This window comes from Lathamus discolor, chromosome 18 (assembly GCF_037157495.1).
Source record: "Lathamus discolor isolate bLatDis1 chromosome 18, bLatDis1.hap1, whole genome shotgun sequence".
In the NCBI taxonomy this organism is placed as follows: domain Eukaryota; kingdom Metazoa; phylum Chordata; class Aves; order Psittaciformes; family Psittacidae; genus Lathamus; species Lathamus discolor.
Window position 1 is genome coordinate 3,940,329 of NC_088901.1, and position 20,184 is coordinate 3,960,512.

The 20,184-nt window shown below is 56.9% G+C and overlaps 1 protein-coding gene across 1 annotated transcript in view; it reads right to left on the reverse strand.

The window, feature by feature from the left end:
- The window catches only part of SDC3 (syndecan 3), a 40,649-nt gene extending 20,879 nt beyond the window's left edge, over nucleotides 1-19,770 (reverse strand). Inside the window, exon 1 of the mRNA XM_065697592.1 lies at nucleotides 19,612-19,770. Within this exon, the coding sequence (XP_065553664.1) occupies nucleotides 19,612-19,704 (93 nt within the window). The 5' untranslated portion in view covers nucleotides 19,705-19,770. The remainder of the gene's footprint in view (nucleotides 1-19,611) is intronic.
- Nucleotides 19,771-20,184: the final 414 nt, after the last annotated feature.

The following is a 20,184-nucleotide window of genomic DNA, read 5'->3' on the forward strand; positions in this document are numbered from 1 at the left end:
ACGTGGTCCCAAAGGACCCACCGGCTGCAGGAGCAATGGGGCAGGCAGCAGCAATGCGGTCGTCCCAAAAGCAGCCACTTCAGGACACCAGGACCCGGTTCCTGATGTGTCCCATCTGGAATAGCTTAGGCTCTGCACCGTGCCACTGAAGGTAAGGTTTCCAAATGAAAGCAAATGCTTCAGATCTGCTGCAGACCAGAACCTTGACCTCAGCGTTGCCTATCTCTGGTTACCGGTCCTTGCCCAGGAAACACTGCAGGGCTCAGCTTACCAAGAAAATAAAAGAGCTGAAGGTTTCAAGCCTTGTAAAGGAGCAAAGCTCCTGCCAATGGACAAAACCACTCCGTGTTCTCGCTGTCCTTACACTGGGAATGGGGGATGTGAAGGCTTTTTGCATGAGGTGGGAAGCGTTTCAAGGTATCGTGCCTGCATGTGATGGGTGGATGTGTGAAAGGGGGTTACGTGACTGGGAGGAGTTGTTCAAATATTTATACAGCCTGAGCCTCCTTGTTTCCTGCCCCCAGATGAAGTCCTCCTAATGCAGTGTAACTAAACAAGTCCTTTCCATGCAGCCTTTCCGAGGACAATTGTGGCTGATACAGTGAGTGGGGTGGCAGTGTTTCAGCATCCCCATGGGGATGAAAACCAGTGGCCTTAAGGCAACAGCTACCCTGCACCCCAGCACTTGCAAGACCCCAGGGCAACACCATGCCACCAGCAGAGAAAACAGGCTGGGTGCTGGGTACCGTGCCCCATAGGTGCTGGATGCTGAGCCCAGGGTGCACCAGCAAGGACAGACACCCAGCATCAATTCCCTTCTCTTTAAGGGAGGAAATGTTGCGTTTGCCAAGGAAAGGAGGTCTCCAGCAGCTGGAAGCTGATGTCCACCATGGATGGAGGAATCCTGGGAATGGCTGAAGGTAATTCCCTGGTGCCTACAGAGCAAAGCATCCCCAGCCTGGGCACCTCAAAGCATCCCACCCGCGGGGTCAGAGTGGGGCTGCAATGACCCAGGGGACAATCACTGTTGTGCACTTACAACAGGCCAATGCTGGAGTGGGGACAGACCCCACAGCCCAGCTGGAGGCTGCTGCATCACCCCTCAAGGGGATTAGCAGAGCGGAAGGAGCCATGCAAAGGGACCACTCTTCATCCCATGGATACAGCAGCGTCCCGGTGTGACACAGACCTCCCTGACTGTAAGCTGTAGGGCCAGCATCCTCCCTGACGTTCAGGTGGGGAAACTGAGTCACAAACCAAAATGCAGCATCTCCCCACAAGCCTAGTAAAGGATCAAGGAGTCCTGGCCTCCATCTCACACAACCTTATCCTCAGGGGATGCAGAAAGCCAAAAACTGCTGTGTCTGAAGGTGATAGGGTCATGACCTGGTCCAGCAGCGTTCCCAATGCACTCACAGCACTGTCCAGCCCTGCTGCAGTGATGGGGCTCCCCAGGAAGCAAAAAAAAGGGAGGAAAAACCACCAGGAAAAAGCTATTTCCAGCTCTCCAGCCTTTTTCTTTTCCTTTTTTTTTTTTTTTTATCCAGATCTAAAATTGATTAAAATAAACCCAGTGATCTGACTGAGCTGTTTCTATTTAGGACCTGAATAAAGACTCGCGAGCGCAAAAGCTTATCTGCTTTGGAGCTTTTTTTCCCCCAACCATATCAGTTGCTCTAATAAAAGCTTCAGCCTCTCCCTGCCAGCCTCCTCGCACTCACATCCCTTCCACTGTCACGCTTCCACCCCTCCAACTACCACTTCCATTGATTCCTCCTCTGACTGGAGCAAGCGGCCAGGTCCCCCACTGCTATTGCTCAGCAGAGCAGCGACAAGGTTACGACTCGCCTGGCTGCTGCGAACTCCACCACAAAACCCTTCAAAAGGCAAGGGTTTCGGTTAAAAACCCTGCTGCCTTCTCCCTGTTTGTTTTCATGGCTGCTGGTGATCTTCCCCCCACATTCCCGGCCCTGCACAGGGCTCAAAGCCTGGGTGCCCCCCCAGTGCCAGAAATGATGCTCCAACCATGGGACACGGTTTGCATGCAAAGGAAGCAGCCAGGCTTGGGTGCAAGCAAGGTGGGAAAGAGAGGCCAGAGCCTTGGATGGAGGCAGATGCCTGGCTGTGTCCAGGTCCCCTCGGCTATTTAGCTGTGGATGGGGAGAGCAGGAGCCCCAGCTCAGTGCTGAGAGCACGTCTGGATGCTCAGACTGGGGATGGGGCACTGTAACGATAGGACAGGCTGGATGGGGCTTGGAGCAAGCTGCTCTATGGAAGGTGTCCCTGCCTGTGGCAGGGGTTGGGGCTGGATGAACTTTAAGGACCCTTCCAACCCAACCCATTCCATGATTCTAGGAATCGCTGGGGTGCAGCACAGGGGATGGGCAGAGGAACGTGTTCCCACTCTCCTTGCTGCAACACAACCCCAGCAGCAGGTTTGGCCATGGCACCACCCTCACCCAGCTCTCAGAAGCAAACCCAGGCTCCTTCCTCTGCCCCACGGCCGGTTCAGCGAGGGACAGGGTGAGGATTAAGGATGCGATAGCGAAGGGATTACCCGGAGCCCTCGCTGGGCACTCGGATCCCGACGGATTGCTGGTGCCGTGGGGGGAGGGCAGCATAAAACCTTTGCATCTGATGGGGTTTTATGGTGTAATCAAATGAAGGATTTACCTGGGGAGGCTTCAATGCGAAAATGACAGCAGGGAGGTGGCAGAAGCAAGGGGCACCCATTGCAACGCTGCAATGGGTGAGCAACCCTCATCTGGCCAAAGGGGTCAGGGATTTCTATCCCTCTGCCAGTCTTATCCAAGCACCTGCACCCCCTTTTCACCCATAAGGACACTGAGTCACAGAGCACATCCCCAGCATGGCTGGAAGCCAGCGCTCCATCAACCTCACACCATAACCTCTGAAAGGGGCAGGAATCTGCCTTGTTCTTCCTTACAGCCACAAACATCAGCACCCCAAAGAGCACCCCAATGCCCACATTGCCCCCAGCAGCCTGGAGCTCCCGCTCATCCCGGTTCCAGTTCTGCCTTTCCTCGTGCCTGCTTCCCGAAAGGCACAAGGACACGCGTCTGTAGATAAAAAGCCCTATTTTTAGCACTTGGTATCATGAACCTCTGGGACTCGCTACTACGCGCTGGCATCCCCAAGGACAAGGTTTCAGATTGAGGCATCAAACCCCGGGATGGGGAAGGCGCGTTAACATCAGCCAGAACAAAAACCAGGGGATACACCTGAACGTGGCTGGTGTGAAGAGGGTGTCCCCTCCTCTCCCCATAGGAAATGAAGAGGTTTACACCCTCCAGCTGCCCTCACAATGTGGGTTTGGGGTCAGATCCAACCCTGGGTGCGGGAAGCGGAACAGCTCTGCTCTCCCTGGCCCCCAAACCCCACCAGCACCAAGCTGAGCCTATTGGGCTGGACGCTGAACCCCCCAAAACCCCACCACCTCCCTTTGTCCCTCCTGTCCCCATGGCTTTATCTCCATAAGCCGATTGCCGGCGCTGCTGCCGGTGCGGGGCCGCCCGTGGTGAAGGTCCATGGTGCAGGTGAAGCAGTGGCAGGAGCCTGTCTGTGAGCATTAAAGGGAATTACAGCCACTGCTTAACCAGCCAGAGCAAGGCAGGAGTCAAGGTGCAATCTGAGAGTGGTCCCCAACCAAGAGCATCCTCCCCAGGGCTCCCTGCTGGGAGATGGGTCCCGTCATTCTCCTTCTTGCTCCTAACCTTGGCAGGTCTGGTCCGAACCTTCCCTGAACACAGGTAGGAGATGCCCATGGGCTGTTTTCCCTCATAAGGAGGACGTAGAGCTGTTGGAACAAGCCTGAAGGAGCCGTATAAACCCTTCTGACTTGATTACACGGTCCTTTCTAGGCTTAAAACTTACCAACCAAGGTATATCCATTATATATATGCAAAACCTACCAACCCAGGTATATCCAAAGGTATATCCATTACATATATGCAAAACCTACCAACCCAGGTATATCCAAAGGTATATCCATTACATATATGCAAAACCTACCAACCCAGGTATATCCAAAGGTATATCCATTATATGTATGCAAAACCTACCAACCCAGGTATATCCCAAGGTATATCCATTATATGTATACAAAACCTACCAACCCAGGTATATCCCAAGGTATATCCATTATATATATACAAACCCTACCAACCCAGGTATATCCAAAGGTATATCCATTACATATATGCAAAACCTACCAACCCAGGTATATCCCAAGGTATATCCATTATATATATACAAACCCTACCAACCCAGGTATATCCCAAGGTATATCCATTATATATATACAAAACCTACCAACCGAGGTATATCCGCGTCTTAGGATGATGCAGGGCAGATGGAAGCTGCTGGAATGGGTGGGAGGCAGCGGGGCCAGATCCAGGCCCTCTCCTGCTACATGTGCCCCCATGGATTAAAAAGGTCCCTGGTTTTCTCTCCCTAATTATAGCCAGGAAAGGTTTCCACACAGTCTCTGCGTTCCAGCTCCTAATTACAATGCAGAGTGTGCAAAATACAGGTCACCCGGCGCTATTATTACACACCTGGATGGTTTCCATTAATTAAGGAGGGGGAAAAGGGAATCTGTGGAGGGAGATGTGCAACACGGGAGCCTGGAGCGATGGAGGTAAAAATACCCGGCACGGGTGACTCATGGGCACTTGGCAAAGCACAACCAGCACCAGGACACCAAGCAGATGGGCTCTAAAGATGCGTTAATGGCACGTCCCCATCTCTGCTGGCTCCATGGGTGATGCCATAGGAGTCCCAGCTGGGGATAATGGGGTATTTGGGGTGTCTTTGTGTATAGAGGAGGAGAAGCACAGAGCGAGCAGTGGGTGCTGTGCTGAAGTGGGTGGGTGAGTGAGATGCTCTCCTCAGCAGCACATAAATACCCATCGGCTGGAGCAGAGGGAGCCTCTGCTCCCACCAGCATCACACAGGGAGTTAATCATAGGCTTCATAGTGCAACACCAGGACCCTTCACAACCCTCTTTATGCACCCAGATGGGCTCCCAGGAGCAGCATTTGAGTTCACAGGAGCCTCTTTACACCCTTCCTCACCCTTCCCAAGCAATACAAGGCCAGCTCCGGCTCCCACTTTGGGGAGCTTCGCTTAGCTCAAGCGAAGAAACGGCTCAAAGAAATAAATAGCTCATATACAGAAATGGGGCTGTTATTTCTTTGTGCCCCAGTTCTCAGCCCTGAAGCCTCATTTCAGCCGGGTTGAAAGGCTCCCTCCAGCCAAGCGGCAGCTTGTTCCCTGCCTGCTCAGATAACAGTCCTTTGCTAACAATGAAAAGGCAAGGAAAAGAGCAATTACCCTTTTCAAAAGCCAGCCAAGCGCAGCCCCAGCCCTCCCGCCCATCCACCAGGCTGGGCTGGTCCTAGCACTGAGATACAGGCAGGGACCAGCAGCGTGGATTTGGTCCCTATGACCTGTAGATCCCCTCCTTTACCAGGGAAAAACCCTTCCCTGCAGACGGGAAAAGGCTTTGGGATGCTTGTGCAGCCGCATCCATGGAAAGAAGGGGACCACAGTGTTTTAGCTCATGTCCCCTCCTTAATTTTCAGTGGAACAGGGAGGACAATGCTCAATTGTGCTATGGGAGGAAGAAAATGATCTCAGAGCTGCTTGTGGAAGGAAAGGTTTGGTCTAGAAATGCCTCTGTGCCAAGAGAAATCACCCACAGACGGAGGCGGAACACTGGAACCGGGCACACCACACCTCAAATCTCTTTTCCATGAGGATTCCCATGGGGAGCAGCCGGGCTCAGCCCTCCCCAGGAGCAGCAGAGATGGGATGAGCTCAGCACGGTTATTTGGGGACATGGGGATAGAGCCCAGGACCATGATCCAGGCTGAAAACCTCTTCTGCTTTCAGGCACGTGATGCTCTGTCCCAGCCAGAGTGACTCAGGAGGCAGAAATCCCCCTTATCCGAGGCCACCATCGTGTTACTCCCTCCATGGAGAGCACCATGGAGTGACTCCTGCCACTTGTAGGTGATACTGGCACAGGTCAGATGCACCACAACTATTTTCTCCCACCGCTGAAGAGATAAAGGAGAAACCTGGACTCCCTCAAACAGCCCCTTGGGGAGCATGGGATGGCTTTGGTGAGCCAGGGTGCTGTCTCCGTGCCAGGGGATGCTCCATTGAAACCACAGGAGAAGCAGCTGCTGGAGGAAAAAGCCTTTTAATGACCACAAAAAGCAACTGTGGGATTTCTTTTAACCTTATTTTGTGTTTTCAATGCCCCTTCATTTCCCAGGATTGGTTAAATTGTGGTCATTATGGTGGTGAGGGGAACACTGAGCCTCTGAGGATGGGCTGGGGTGAGAAGAGGATTGCTGTAGGGGCAGATCTCAGCCCCTTTGCTCTTAAAGGGAGGATTCTCCAGCCCTACAAACTATCCTCCTTTTCCCACCTCCTTTCCCTCCCATTTGCTGCCTCAGTTTCCCTATTCACAGCATCATTTTAGGGATGCTGGAAGCAATGGAAATGGCAGTAAATGCACGAAAACACAGGGAGGTTGTGGGGATGCTTCATTCCTGCCATGTTTAGGTGGCACGGGAAGGAGAAAAACTATCGCTACCCTGATGCCATGAAACCCATCACCTCCCTGCCCCTACAACTGCTGCAGTTCAGTTCCTGGAGCCCTGTTGCCCCTCCCAATCCCTTCTCACGTTGAGCCACAGCTAATGAACCTCCTAATAATGATGAATTGGGAATAGATTAAAGCCTCTTGCGGGCAGCTGGAGATTAATATCGACTCCTCTTCTCCACCAGCACACCCCCCGAACCACTGATGAGAAAACGAAGGACCCCTTTTCCCACACAGCCCTTTTCCTTATGGCCTTTAATTGGGAATAACGAACCGAGGGGGGATGCGGCGCTGACCGCCAGGCTGGGGTGGTTGCAAGCTGGTGTGTGCTCAGTGGAAGGAGTCGCTGCCCACCTTCCCCGGAGTTGTCATGGAAATTGGAATGGATGCCGATTAAGATGCTGCGCTTGCCAAATGCAAACGTGCCGCAATCTCCAGAGGGACTCCAGCCTGGAGGAGTCATCCAGAGCCGGGTTAAAGGGGAAGCATTGGAGGGACACCCAGCCGCTTGATGGGGATGGAGAGAGAAGAGAGGGGCCTCATCTCATCCCAGCCAAGCTTCATGCTTCACAAATGCAGCTTCAATGGGATTTTCCTGCCTTATCACTAAAAGGAACTAAAAACCCCCAGAACATTGGGAAGCAGGGAGCTGGGTTGGGATCCTCCAGGCACTGCTGCTCAAGCGCCCGCTGCAAGCAGGGATGGAGCTCAGCACCCATCCCAGTAACTGGGGGATGTGCCGATTGGAGCGGGAGGCAATCCCAAAGCTTCATCCCAAAACTGCAGCCCCACGAGCATCCGCTGTTCACTCCAGAGGTGGAAACAGGACCGGACACAGGCACAGGGCCCCAGCACCACTGGGATGTGCCCGATGGATGGTGAGAAGTTGCTCGGAGCCGCCTGAGCCCACAGTCATGCAAGCAGCCAGAAATAGACCCTATTTCCATATGTAGGACGGAGCCCGCAACGCCAGCGTGGCCACGACCTACTTTCCCGCATCCCGGTGGGATGTGGGTGCATTCCATGGCTGCGGCAGGCTCGGCTCAGCACCCGCCCCCCCCCGGCAGAGGAGCCCACCCCCTCGGCAAGAGCAGAAATAGGCTGGGAGTCCCGCTTTTGACGCAAAACCCGGGTTTCACACCCAAACCGGCAGCTCCCGGGGGATGCGATGGCTGCCGGCGCCTCCGGAGCGCTGCCGGCAGTGGGATCTATATGGGAAGGGGCTGACGGGCTCGGAGCTGCTGGTGGGTTTAATCACAGGCTCATTGCAACTTGCTTTGGACCCTGAGCAAGCTCAGGCCCCGCTTCCCACACGTGCCACGTGCTGGGGCTCAGCTCCTCACATCTCCGTCTCCTGCTCCTCGTTACCATTCCAAAGCCCACCAGCACAAGGCTCTTCCAGCACCGAGCACACGGTACAGAGACCCCCACGCACCCTGCACACGCTATTGTTGAGTTTATAAGCCTTTTTGCACCACTGAACATAACACAAGCAGCTTTTACCAGTGCCTCTGGGATGCTCCTTCCCTTAAGGACTGCACAAACTAATTGGTTTCTGTACAAACACGGCCTTTTCCATCAAGTTAACACAAGAAAACCCAAACATAATCCATTGCTGCTGAGCATCTTCCCACTCGCAGGGTTTGCCTGCAGCTTGGAATTGAGGATGGCAACCGGGAGTTCCCAAGGGGAGGAATGCCGATACTTATTTCACAGCCTGTTGTTGCCCCCAGCCTGGGCAGCACTCAGCGAATATCCAGGCAGGAAGGAGGGTTCTGCTCCATGTTTCCTATAGTAGTAAAGATTAAAAGCAGCTTTAGCTTTCTGGTGGAAATAACCCTGCCTGACACGTTCTATTTGTTCAGAGCTATTCAGGGCTTCCAGTCTCTGCCACTGGAGAATGACTTAGTATTGTAGAGTGAAAATAAAATCCACCTCAACCAGCTCTCGGTTATAGTCCTGGAAGCAAGTGAGGAACAACCTCACTCAGTGATTAGTCAATGCACTGTCAAATTTACCAGGATCCCCAGAGCACGATGGTCAAATGCACCAGCATTCCTGCACGGGGACGGGTAGCAGCATCCCTGTGCACAAACGGGTACCAGCACCCCTATGCACAAACGGGTACCAGCATCCCTATGCACGAACGGGTACCAGCATCCCTATGCACGAACGGGTACCAGCATCCCTATGCACGAACGGGTACCAGCATCCCTATGCACGAACGGGTACCAGCATCCCTGCGCGGGGACGGGTACCAGCATCCCTGCACGGGGACGGGTACCAGCATCCCTGCGCAGGGACGAGTACCAGCATCCCTGCACGGGGACGGGTACCAGCATCCCTGCACGGGGACGGGTACTGTCAAATGTACCAGCATCCCATAGCAAACCACCCAATGACACCCAGGACCCACCCTTACCCTTTCAAACCCTGCAACTTCTCACCCACAACCCGAAAGCCATCAGACCAGGAGGCAAAATAAAGCAGGGAAAGCTCCATCCCAGATGATTTCAGCAGGAGAAGCTGTGAGGATTGTTCCACCCCATGCCCAGCTTCTCCCCTATGGAGATATTTCTGGCCCCTGTACAGAGCAAGGAAGAACCTCTCCACACAGTGACCGTCTCCCACCACACACCGTGTTTTCCTCCAAGCCTCAGCTCCAGAAGTCGAGGGATTCCTTGTGCTTGGAAAAGCATTTCCAGCCTTAAACAAGCAGGAAAGCTGGAAAACGACACCCTGGGAAGCTCTCACAGCCCAGAGGGGGAAGGAAACAGACCCAAAGTTTCAGGTTCACTAAAGAGGAAGATGTTTTGTCCTAGGTTTCGCTGCTGGGGTGATGGCATTGGAAAGGCACATCCCTGCTACAGCAACCAGAAAATCAAGCCATTTATCAGCCTGAAACACCAACTGACCCTTGGGTTTTAGGTCAACCCAGGCCGGCTTCTCCTCACAACAGGTTCTTCCTGTTATCCCACTTTCCTACACTCAGTGGAACCATCAGCCCCAGGAAAAGGAGTTTTTCTGCAGCAGAGCCCGCTGTGCCCCAGCACCATCCTGCCCAGGTCACCCAGACCTGCTCTTCCTCCTCACATTCCCCCTCCTGGGCTTTTCCTTCCTCTTTCTCATATGAGCAAGGTTCAAGCCATGCTGTGCCCAGAGCCACCCATCCGGGATGGGCAAACCCTGGGAGCACCACAACCACAGTGGGCCCTCAACCTCTATCTTCCTGACTCAAAGCAGCAGCTCCGGTCCTCAGCCAGGTTAAAGCCTTGGCAGAAGGAAAGGAGGAGCCATACAAAGCCACCAAAGCACTGATTTGTAGGCAGGGAAGTGCAAGGCTTGAGCAAAGGAGCTTGACCCCGCTGCCCGCTGGGAAAATGGGGATCATTTTCCCCTGGAAACCACTGGGTCAAGCAAAGTAGCATCGAAATTCCCCTTAGGGCAGGATTTGGCCTGTTTCTGCAGAGCGGCTGTTTCCCCTCACCTCCTGCCCCATCCTCACCGCAGGAAGGGGTCATTCACACACCATAAATCCCTCTGCACTCAGAGCTTCCCTAATTAACAACATCCAGAGACATTCAGGCGGCACCAACCCTGCCCCGGCACCGCTGCAAACACCAGGAACAAGAAGGAACCCAGTTAACTTCTTGGTGCCCTTTAAGTCAAGGCTTTGGACAAGGGCCTGTAGGGACAGGCCAAGGGGAATGGCTTGAACCTGCCCGAGGGGAGACTGAGATGAGCTCTTAGGCAGAAGCTCTTCCCTGTGAGGGTGCTGAGGCGCTGGCACAGGGTGCCCAGAGAAGCTGTGGCTGCCCCATCCCTGGCAGTGCTCAAGGCCAGGTTGGACACAGGGGCTTGGAGCAAGCTGCTCCAGTGGAAGGGGTCCCTGCCCGGGGCAGGGGTTGGAGCTGGATGAGGTTGGGTTATGGGAGGGGGGTTAGAGCTTGTCCCATCCTCCAGAGCCATGGCGGTGGGAGAGGAGGAGGCACGGAGCCCACAGCCCCAGCTGAGGATGGGGAGCACTCAGAAAAGAGCTGGAATAACACAAAGCGCGTTGTTGGGTTGGTGATCTTGTTTTCCCCTCTAATTGCTCCGCTGTTTTAACAGACAGACATTTCCTTGGCAATTTTCAAGGGCTATAAATGTTTTATGTTCCTTTCCTCTGCACTCAGACAGCAACTTTGACTGATGCTTGGCATAAGCAAGACCCGGAGTGGAGCAACGCAGTGCTGCCAGGGAGTAAAAGGACCTGGACACTGGCCTCAGGGAGAAGATCCAGCCTGGTATCCACATGGAAAGTCATCATCCTTCCCCATAGTGTCATCTCCTTCCCCCCCACTCCTAGAAGGGAATCCCACCACCCATGCAAGAGAAGATGTCTTTCCACTGCAGACAACTATAGATAGTGCCTAAAGCCTTTGGGAGCTTTGCTGCTCTCTGAGATATTTATAGCTGGAAGCAAACTGATTGCACTCACTGGCAGCAGCTGGAATTGCATCGGGAGAGGTGAGATCCAGCCCATGCCTGATGCAGGGGAGTGGGCGCTGGGTGGGCATCCAATAAGTCCCAAAACCACTGGTTCCTTGCACTGTTGTGGGAGAGATGATGCAGGATGCTCAACTGCTGGGGAGAGATGTAGAATCATTGAATGTCAGCCTGGTTTGGAAGGGATCTTAAAGCTCCTCCAGCTCCAACCCCTGCCACGGGCAGGGACCCCTTCCACTGGAGCAGCTTGCACCAAGCCCCTGTGTCCAACCTGGCCTTGAGCACTGCCAGGGATGGGGCAGCCACAGCTTCTCTGGGCACCCTGTGCCAGCGCCTCAGCACCCTCACAGGGAAGAGCTTCTGCCTAAGAGCTCAGCTCAGTCTCCCCTCGGGCAGGTTCAAGCCATTCCCCTTGGCCTGTCCCTGCAGGCCCTGATGCAGAGTCCATCTTCAGCATCCAACCGGGAGGTTTTTGGCCAAATCTGCAGCAAAGAGGACACAGAGCTGAGAGGCTCCCATTCAAACACCCAGGCACTGAACCCAACCCGTTTTACCGACAGCATTTCCCATGGGAAGGGGAACTCACCCCACGCTGCCCCTCACCTGCTCTGAGCATCCAAAGTGGAGCAGGAGGGAGGAAATGGCCCCTTCTCCCCAAAGCCTGGCCCCAGCCCTGCTCCCCTCACACTGCTGGGGGAGGGCCCAGCCTAATTGCTAGCAGCTTGTCCTGCTCACGGCCTGACTTTAATGCAGCCCATCAGGCTGAATGCTCCGGCCAGAGGAGGGAAAATAAGGGAGAGGGATGGGGAGGGGGATGCGGCCACCATTTCCTGAACCAGGGATGCAAAACCCCACCGGCATGAGGATGGGATGAGGGGCAGGTTGGGAGCATGGGGGCTTTGCCCCCTAATCCTGCCCCATGGAAAGCAACTGGTCCTTTCCTTGTCCCAGCCTCACCAGCATTATGAAGCTGCCCAACATGGATTCAGTCCTGCTTTTCCTGCAGGGGTTACAGCGCTGGGATGCGCAGCCCTCGGGAATTGCTGCAGATGCATTCTTTGCTCCCACTGGAGCTGGCGAAAGAAACGGGGAATTTGGAGCTGGGTCACAAGGAAAAGCCCACATTTGGGTCCCTGGGACCCTCTCCTGTACCAGTGGGTGCTTTACAGCCAGGATGGCTCCAGCCGCATCCTCAGCATCGCACCAGGCTGGTGGCACCAGCAGGAAAAAAACCCTTGGGAGGAAACCAACACAAAACCAAGCCAGAAACGCTCTTTGTACCAGACACAGGAGGACCCCACGGGGTTCATCCCCCCCAGTCCCTATCCCGCTGCTTTTAGCCCAGCTCAAAACCCAAGTGCACAAAGGCTGGAAGGGAGCATCCTGAGGAGACAGCCCCAAAAAGTCACTGTTTAGACCCAAACCCTCTTTCAGCTCTGGTGGGAGGGAGGCAGGACCCAAAGCTATTGCTTCCTTCAGACCCTGCCTGTTGCCTTCTCTCTACAGCTGGTGTAATTCCAATTTCCTCTCGGACTGGGGCTCATTTGGAGCTGGATTGCTGCATGCAGAGCCTGGCCAGGCTTCTTTATTCCTCTTCTCCTCATACCAATTGAAGTCCCCATATAGCAGCCTGTTTGTGGGTCTTGTTTTGGATGCTACAGACACAGCTTGAGGTTGGTTGTCTGCAAAGTGAGCCCAAACTTTGGTGAATGGAAACAACCCATCACAGATGCTGGGAGCTGCATCCAGGCGGCTCCACTCACCAGAGCATCCCAGCCTGGGGCAGCTCCAGCATCTCCAGTGGGTACCCAAGAAGCCCGCTGGGGTGATGATGCCCCACAGCCACTAAACCCAGCACAGGACCCTATTTCATCCCAGCTCATTCCACTTGATGCCTCTGATGGCCAGACCCTCACTCAACACCCTGATTAGCAAATACATATCAACACACTCCCTAACACCAGGATCTCCCATTTGCTCTATTGGAAGGTGTCCCTGCCCATGGGAGGGGGTTAGGACTGGATGAGCTTTAAGGTCCTTTCCAGCCCAAACCAGGCTGGGATACTGTGATTTATCCTGGAGGAGATGGTGCCAAAGGGAGCGGTGATGCCAGCTGAGGACCGAAGCCCCCCAAAGCCATGGATGGGGACACGCAGATGTGTTCCAGCACCTCCAAAAAAGGGAAGCTCTCAATAGGAGCAGCTCCCACCAGAGCTGCATGAAAACCATCCCGGTTCATCAGCAAATACCTGGCAGCTCCGGGTTTTTCCACTGGGCCGGAGCCAGGGCTTGGGGAGGTTGAAGTGCCCATCCCTTCCTCCTCCCCATGCTCTCCATAGGCACCTCCTCCTGTGACACTCAGCTCTGGCTCTTAAACACTGTCACCAATAGCAGGAGATACCCACGACACCCTCACCTCACATGGAGCAAACACACATGGAACCATGCATGGAGAAGGAGCATTAAAGGCTGCATGATGCTACTTGACACAAAGCTTCCAAACTGGGAGGAAAAATGCATTATTCCAGCTTCCTCTGATTAGTCTTCATGGAGAGCTTTCCCAGTGGCAGCACTGGACACAACAGACATCCCCAGGACAGAAACCACCTGGAAAAGTTATCAGGAGCCCACTGGACCCAAAATTGCCTTAAATGAACTGGGCATGGTGGACTTGACACCTAGGTTGGGGTAGTAAAGCCCTTCGCATGCTCTCTGCCAGCATTACTCACTGCCTCTGCAGGGAAAACTGCTCTGGGGTGGGAGAGGAACACAGGAGCCTCTGTTCAGTTCCAGCTTCCCTTGCAGAAAATACGAAATAAATCAGATTTTTATCAAAAAAAGGAGCTCATTTTGGACCCAAACTCCCACTCCCTTTCCCCAAAACACAGCCCGGGAACGGACTTTCAACATCTCTAACACGAGCATCACTTCCACACCGCGCCAAACCCGTGCTCGGGACCACACGCCCTTGCTCAGCAGCTATGGAGCCTGCCCAACGCCGTTCACGGAGCAGCTTCATTCCCATCCCACCCCCCCTCCTCCTCTGGAAAACAGCGTTTTTTGGCAAAGGAACTGTTTTGCCAACAATTGTGCTCCTGCGACGGGACGCTTCCCCCCTGGCCCCAGCCTCCTCTGCCCCACACTGGGGCTGCAGCCGTGGGGACATGTGCCTGTCCCTATATAGAGTTGTTTTGCCCCCTTCTTGCTCCAACAGCCCCTGTTTCGCCTCTGGCCGAGCCCAAGCAGCAGCCCTGAGGTTGTTGCTGTTATTTTTATCTCGAAATGAATAGTTTGAGCCGCGGCCAAGCTGCTCCGAGGGAGGGAGATGCTTTGCATCGTGGCCGCAGAGATGTAAACACACGCCTGGGCAGGAGCAGAACAAACAGAGGCAGGCCCAAGAGAGCTGAACTCGCCTGTTCTGGGATGCTGGAGTGGAAAAGGGGGATGCGAGGTTCAAGAAGCATCACTCCCAGGCTGGGGAGCACGGTGGTACCCATCGCGGTTCACCCCCAGATCGATGCCATCCCTTCCCATCTGCTCAATGCATCGCGTGCGCTGCCCCAGAGGGGCTCAGCGCTGGTTTAGCCAGGACCAGAATGAACTTTTGGAGTCATTTTCAGCAAGAAGCCTTGAAAGAACCAGCTCTGAAGATGCTTTCACTTTCCCAGAGGAAACAGGAGCATCCCTTGTGTCACCCGCACAACACCAGGCTCCATCCCATTCCTTCCCAACCGCAACAAGGCCCCAGACAAGCGCGATTTGGAGAGGGCAGATGCTGCAGCCAGGCTCAGCTCCTCTGCCTGGATCTGGCCACATCCATCCCCCTGCCTTGACTTCCAGCAGCTCCCATCCTGCCCAGCAGGGCTGGGCACAAAGAGGGGGCCTTTGCCCTGTGCTTTGCTTATGAAGGTTACGGAATGCTCAGGAGCTTTGCACGAGAAACCCGGCATAAATAAGTGAATTAACTGGGAAGGATGCCACAAAAGATCCCTGCTCCCTCCTTGCCACCTCTGCTTGTGAAAGGCCCAGGGAGGGGAAGGACCACTGGGTGCTTCCTAAGGGAATTATTGCCCCCATCTTAATGCATTGCATCAAGGGAACATGGAAAAGCACAAAGTAAGGATGGAAAAGCTGGGAAATCCTCCCCAGCAGCCGCTGCTCCTGCCTCCATGCACACGTGTTGTGTCTCCAGGGACATGGATGGGGAGGGACGAGCATCTTCCACCGGGGCTGGGGTGGAAACCAGCAGCACGGCCCCTTTCTGCCCATGAGAGGCTCAATGGCATCCCCCGTTCCGCAGGATCAATCCTTCTGCAGCAGCTCCTGAGCCAAGGGAGCCTTGTGCAGGCGTTAAGCAGAGCAGGGAGGATGCTGAGGGCCACAGCTCCAGCAAAGGTACCCCCCCCTGCACACAGGGGATGCCAGGCCGTGTGCTGAAGGGGGTTTTGCTCCCCATCTCCTGAGCGCTGAGGCTGGGTTTGCAGAGGTGCTGAGTGATGGGTTCACACATCAGGGAGCAGAAGAAAAGCAAAGAGCACACCCAGAGCCACACAGGATGTGCTCGGACCTGGCATCCCTGCCCTGCTCCAAGCACAGGGAAGGCTCAGCGGGATGAGGACCCCAGGTCTAACACCCTGACCTAAAACTCTTCTAAAGCCTTTTGAAGGCTCCCATCTCCCGGAGCACAGCCCTGCATTGGGAGGCCCCGTTTTGTACCCGGCTCACGTTGTGCCGGGACGGGCATTCCCCCGGCCTGGCTGCTGTATCCCAGGGCTGCCGCGCGTCTCCCGGATGCTCTTCCAAGGGGAAAAGGAGCTTTAGGGAGACTTGGGGATTTAACCTCCCCTTTGCCCACCCCAGGGGCCAGAGGACCCTGCACCCCTTGAGATGCTCTGGGACCGCTCACTGCTTGCTTGTAAGGGGAAGGAGCTGGTGCTGAGCACGGCTGGATGAGGAGAGCCAGGATGTACCTATAGACAGGGCTGGGTCATTACATGCAACCACCTGGGGAGCCAGGCTGAGTCCTGGCAAGCTCATTACACAGCACGTGATGCAACAGCAGCCCCCAAAGCACCGGGATGCTGAAACCCCAACTCCTCCGCAGGGGGATGCTCCAATCCAAACCTCTGCGGCACCATGGGGCATCTGTGGGTCCCGCATTCCCCTTCATCCCAATGGGTTGAGCCGAGGGTGGGTTTTGAGGGGTTGCAAGGAGCAGCGGATGCCAGACCACATCCACCCTCACCCCATGGAAAGAAATCTAGGAGTGCATCAGAATCACCTCCCAACTCCCTACCAAGAGGAGCAAGATGAGGCTGGGCAGCAGCCCAGCAGGGACAGGAACAGGAACAGGGACATGAGCAGCCAGGACCCATGGAAAGGTTACAGCTAATCGATGCTCTCAGTAATTAAGGTGATGAGTTGATCCCTAATTAAGGTCACAGCTCGACCAGCAGCCAGAGCTAAGGCGATGTGTCCATCCCCAGCATCCCGAGGGATGCAGCCACTCCCCAGGCACCTCATCATGGCCCAGGGCACAGGCCGATCTCAAGGGTTAAAGCTCGTCAGCCCCCTGCACTTAATGAGTAAGCACCTAATTAACATGAGCAGCGCTGCCTGCTCTGCCTGTGCTGGCCCCAAACAGACCCCAGACACCACTTGGCCACCAGCGTCCCCACTGAGGCCCTGCGTGAAGGAGGAAGAGGAGGATGAAGGAGTGACCCCGCTGGCCTGTGGGGTGGGGAGCAGCCGGCCCTCCGAGCTGCACAGGACACTGCCCGCTCTTGGATTCTCAGGTGTCTAATAAGGGGTTGAGCTCACCCCCCTCACCCATGAGAACTGATGCAGCGGCTCCTCTCCACCGAGCTGCCTGCATCCCCAAGCAGGACCGGACCTCATCCTTCTCAGAGCGGTCCACAGCCGGCTCCAAAGCGATGAGGCAGGAGATGGGGACAGCAGGGATGGGCAGGGTGAGCTCCTTGCTGTTGCCAGACAAAACCAAGCCCATGTGTCCAGGACACTGTTGGGAAAATCCATTGCCAGGAGCGGGAGAGGCAGCTCCTGTCCCACGGGACACCCAAGGGTTAAAGGCAACCATTCCCGTGGGACCAGTTCCAGCTTCCCCAAACCAAGGCCAAGAGGGATCGCAGCCACCGGAGATGAAAGGGAAGCGCTGAGTTCCCGGAGACTTGTTCCCAAACACTCCAGCAATGCCGGTCCCTGCACCGAGGCCGGGAACACAGTGTCCAGTCCCTGCAGGGCAGAGAGCGATGCTCCGGGTGCTGCTCCAGGGAAGGTCTCCCTGGCAGGACCGGGGTGTGCGCTACCCAGGTGCAACTGCTCCAGGGGGTCCCCAGATCCATCCGCTGTCCCATTTGGGCATTCCCATCACACAGCAGCCAGCTGGGATGCACCAGATCGGTGCCAAGTCGCTGCTTCCCACCCAGATGACCGCAGGGAGAAGCCAAAACTGTGTCCAATGAGACCGAGTGATCTAAAAGCTCCAGTGAGGAGGGGGGGAGAGGCCTTGGTCCGCTCCGGATGGGGATGCCCAATGTCCCATGGAGCATCCCTCCTGGGGGAAAGCAGCCTCTCCTCTCCCTCAGGTCCCTGTGGTCCCCAGGAGCATCCCAGCATCCCACCACGTCCCACCCTGGCATTTAACAAGCCCATAAACCTTTCCTGCCTGATGATCCTGAACATCTGCCTCCGCCTGTGGCACCATCCACCAACCAGCAACTAGAATTCCTCAAATGGGGAAGGGGGAAAATGGGGGGAGCGAGCATCTACACAGCCGACCCCATGCCCACCATGGGTGCTGGGGACACCGGCACGGCCCCACTCATCTCTCACCCAGGGATGCGGGAGAGCTGCCAATGGAGCTCGGGCTTCCCTGGATCGATAGCAAGGAGGAACATTGGAATATTGGGCTGCATAAACCACCCTGTGCGAGCAGCATCACCGGGAGCCCCGGTATCCATCACTGCTCAGGCGAGTGATTCACACACCTCATGGTCCACAGCACCTCAGCAGCATCCTTGGAAGCACGGAAGCTGCATCTGCCTCTTTGGGAAGGGACTTTGGCTGCTGGGAAAGCCAGGATCACCCCACAGGTACCAGCCCATAGCACCCCCAAACCAGACCTCCAGGAGGGTGAGGAAGAGCTTTGGGTCATCGGGTGCAGCCGGTCACTGGTGAGCAGCCAGGCCCTGGGGTCTTCTCCTCCTCATGAGGAGCAGAGGAGGGGGCAGCCGGCCTCTCCCCACCCCGAGCTCTCCCATTCCCTTCTGATTGCATGGTGAAGGCGTCTTCTTTTCCTCCTCCTATGGGATCCTTCCCATAGAGCATCACCCAGCGCCCTGCAAAGCCACCCTGGGCACCCCAAAGGCTTCCATGGACAGTGAGGGCAGGCAAGGGGCAGGCAGGGTGCAGGCAGGGGGCTCCCATGGAGGGTTTCCCCATTGTGCCCGCGATGGGGAGCAACAGTTCTGGAAGCGCCACGAGAAGCCGCAGACGTTTTCCTCCTTGGGACACGGGAATCCTCATCCATGAGCAGGGCCGGGAAAACCGGGAAGAGCCCGAGCAGAGAGGAGCAAACGCCGTGCGGGCAAAGGGAGCGGCAGCAGGGCTGGCGCCTACCCCTGCCCATCCCCGGCTGGAGCTTGGAGAGAGATTCCCGAAGGCAGGAATGGGGGGGTGGAAACCCCCTCCCAAGTTTCTTGCTCAGGAGCGGGATGCTCCCTCTCTCCCTTCTCCCAGGGTTATTCCTAAGGCGCACCCCTACGACCTTCAGGGGGACCCCGCCTGCCCCTTGAGCCCCTGCCCCAGCGCTGCGGGGGGGGGGGGCGGTTTTGGGGTGCTCTGCGGGCAGCAGCGTGCGGGGCAGAGGGGGGCACCCCCGGGAGGGGCGGGGGGGGGCGGGGGGTGCGGGGGGGTTCTGAGCCCCCCTCGGGCACACAACGCGGTGGCGGCTCCGGGATCTCCCCCCCGCCCCAGCGCCGGGTGCGGGTCCCAGCGCAGGGCCCCCGCTCCCCGCACGCTGCCGCTGCCAGACCCCGCCGGGTGCGCGCACGACGCCGACACCGGTCTCGGCACCACGGGCCGGTCCCAGCGCCGGGCCCGCTCCACGGGGCCCGCCGCCCCCTTCAGCCACCCCTCCCGCTGCCGGTACCGGTCCCCACCGCCCCTAACCCGGTGCCGGTCCCTTCAGACCCCCCCCCCGCCTCGCCCCGCACGGTGCCTGTGCGAGCCGCATCCCTCCGCCCGCTACCGGTGCCTCGATACCCCCGGCCGGGGCGAGCCCACGCACGGCACCGCTGCCGCTCCCACCCTCCTCAGCGCACCCTCCCCGCTACCGCTACCGGTACCGCTCGTAACGCGATCGCGTCGCGGTGCCCGGTGCCGCTGCGCTCCCGATGCCGATCCCACCCTCCCGGTAGCGCCCGATCCCGATCCCGATCCCGGTGCCGGGGCCCCCGGCGCTCACCAGCGCGGCGCGGGCGCTCAGCAGCAGCAGCAGCAGCAGCACCGCGGGGCTCCGCAGCCCCCGGGGCGCCGGCGGCGGCTCCTCCGCGGGCATCTTCGTGCCGCAAGGACGCTGCCGGCGGCTGCAGCGGCGGGAGCGGCGGGGGGCGGGGACGAGCCTTTGTTGCCGCCGCCCGCGGGAGGCGGGGGGGGGGTTGGGGGGGGGGAGGAGGAGGAGGAGGATGGGGGGGGGGGGGTTGGGACGCGCCGCCTCCCCCCCCCCCCCCCAGCAGCAGGAAGCGCCGGGACTGGACCCAACGAGGGGGGAGCGGGATGGGGGGGACCTCGGGCAGATGGGGGGGGGGCTGAGGAAATGGGGGGGGCTCAGGGATAGGAGTGGATGGGGGACACGCTGGGGGCATAGAGGGGAGGATTGAGGGATCCAGGAGGAGACAGGAGAAGGAGTGGATGGGGGGAACCGTGGGGTACCTATGGGGGGAACCTGGGGTGGATGGGATGCACCGGGTGGAGAAAAGGGGACTGGGGCAGACTGGAGGGGGCTGGGGTAGATGGGGTGGTGCTGAGGGAATGGGGG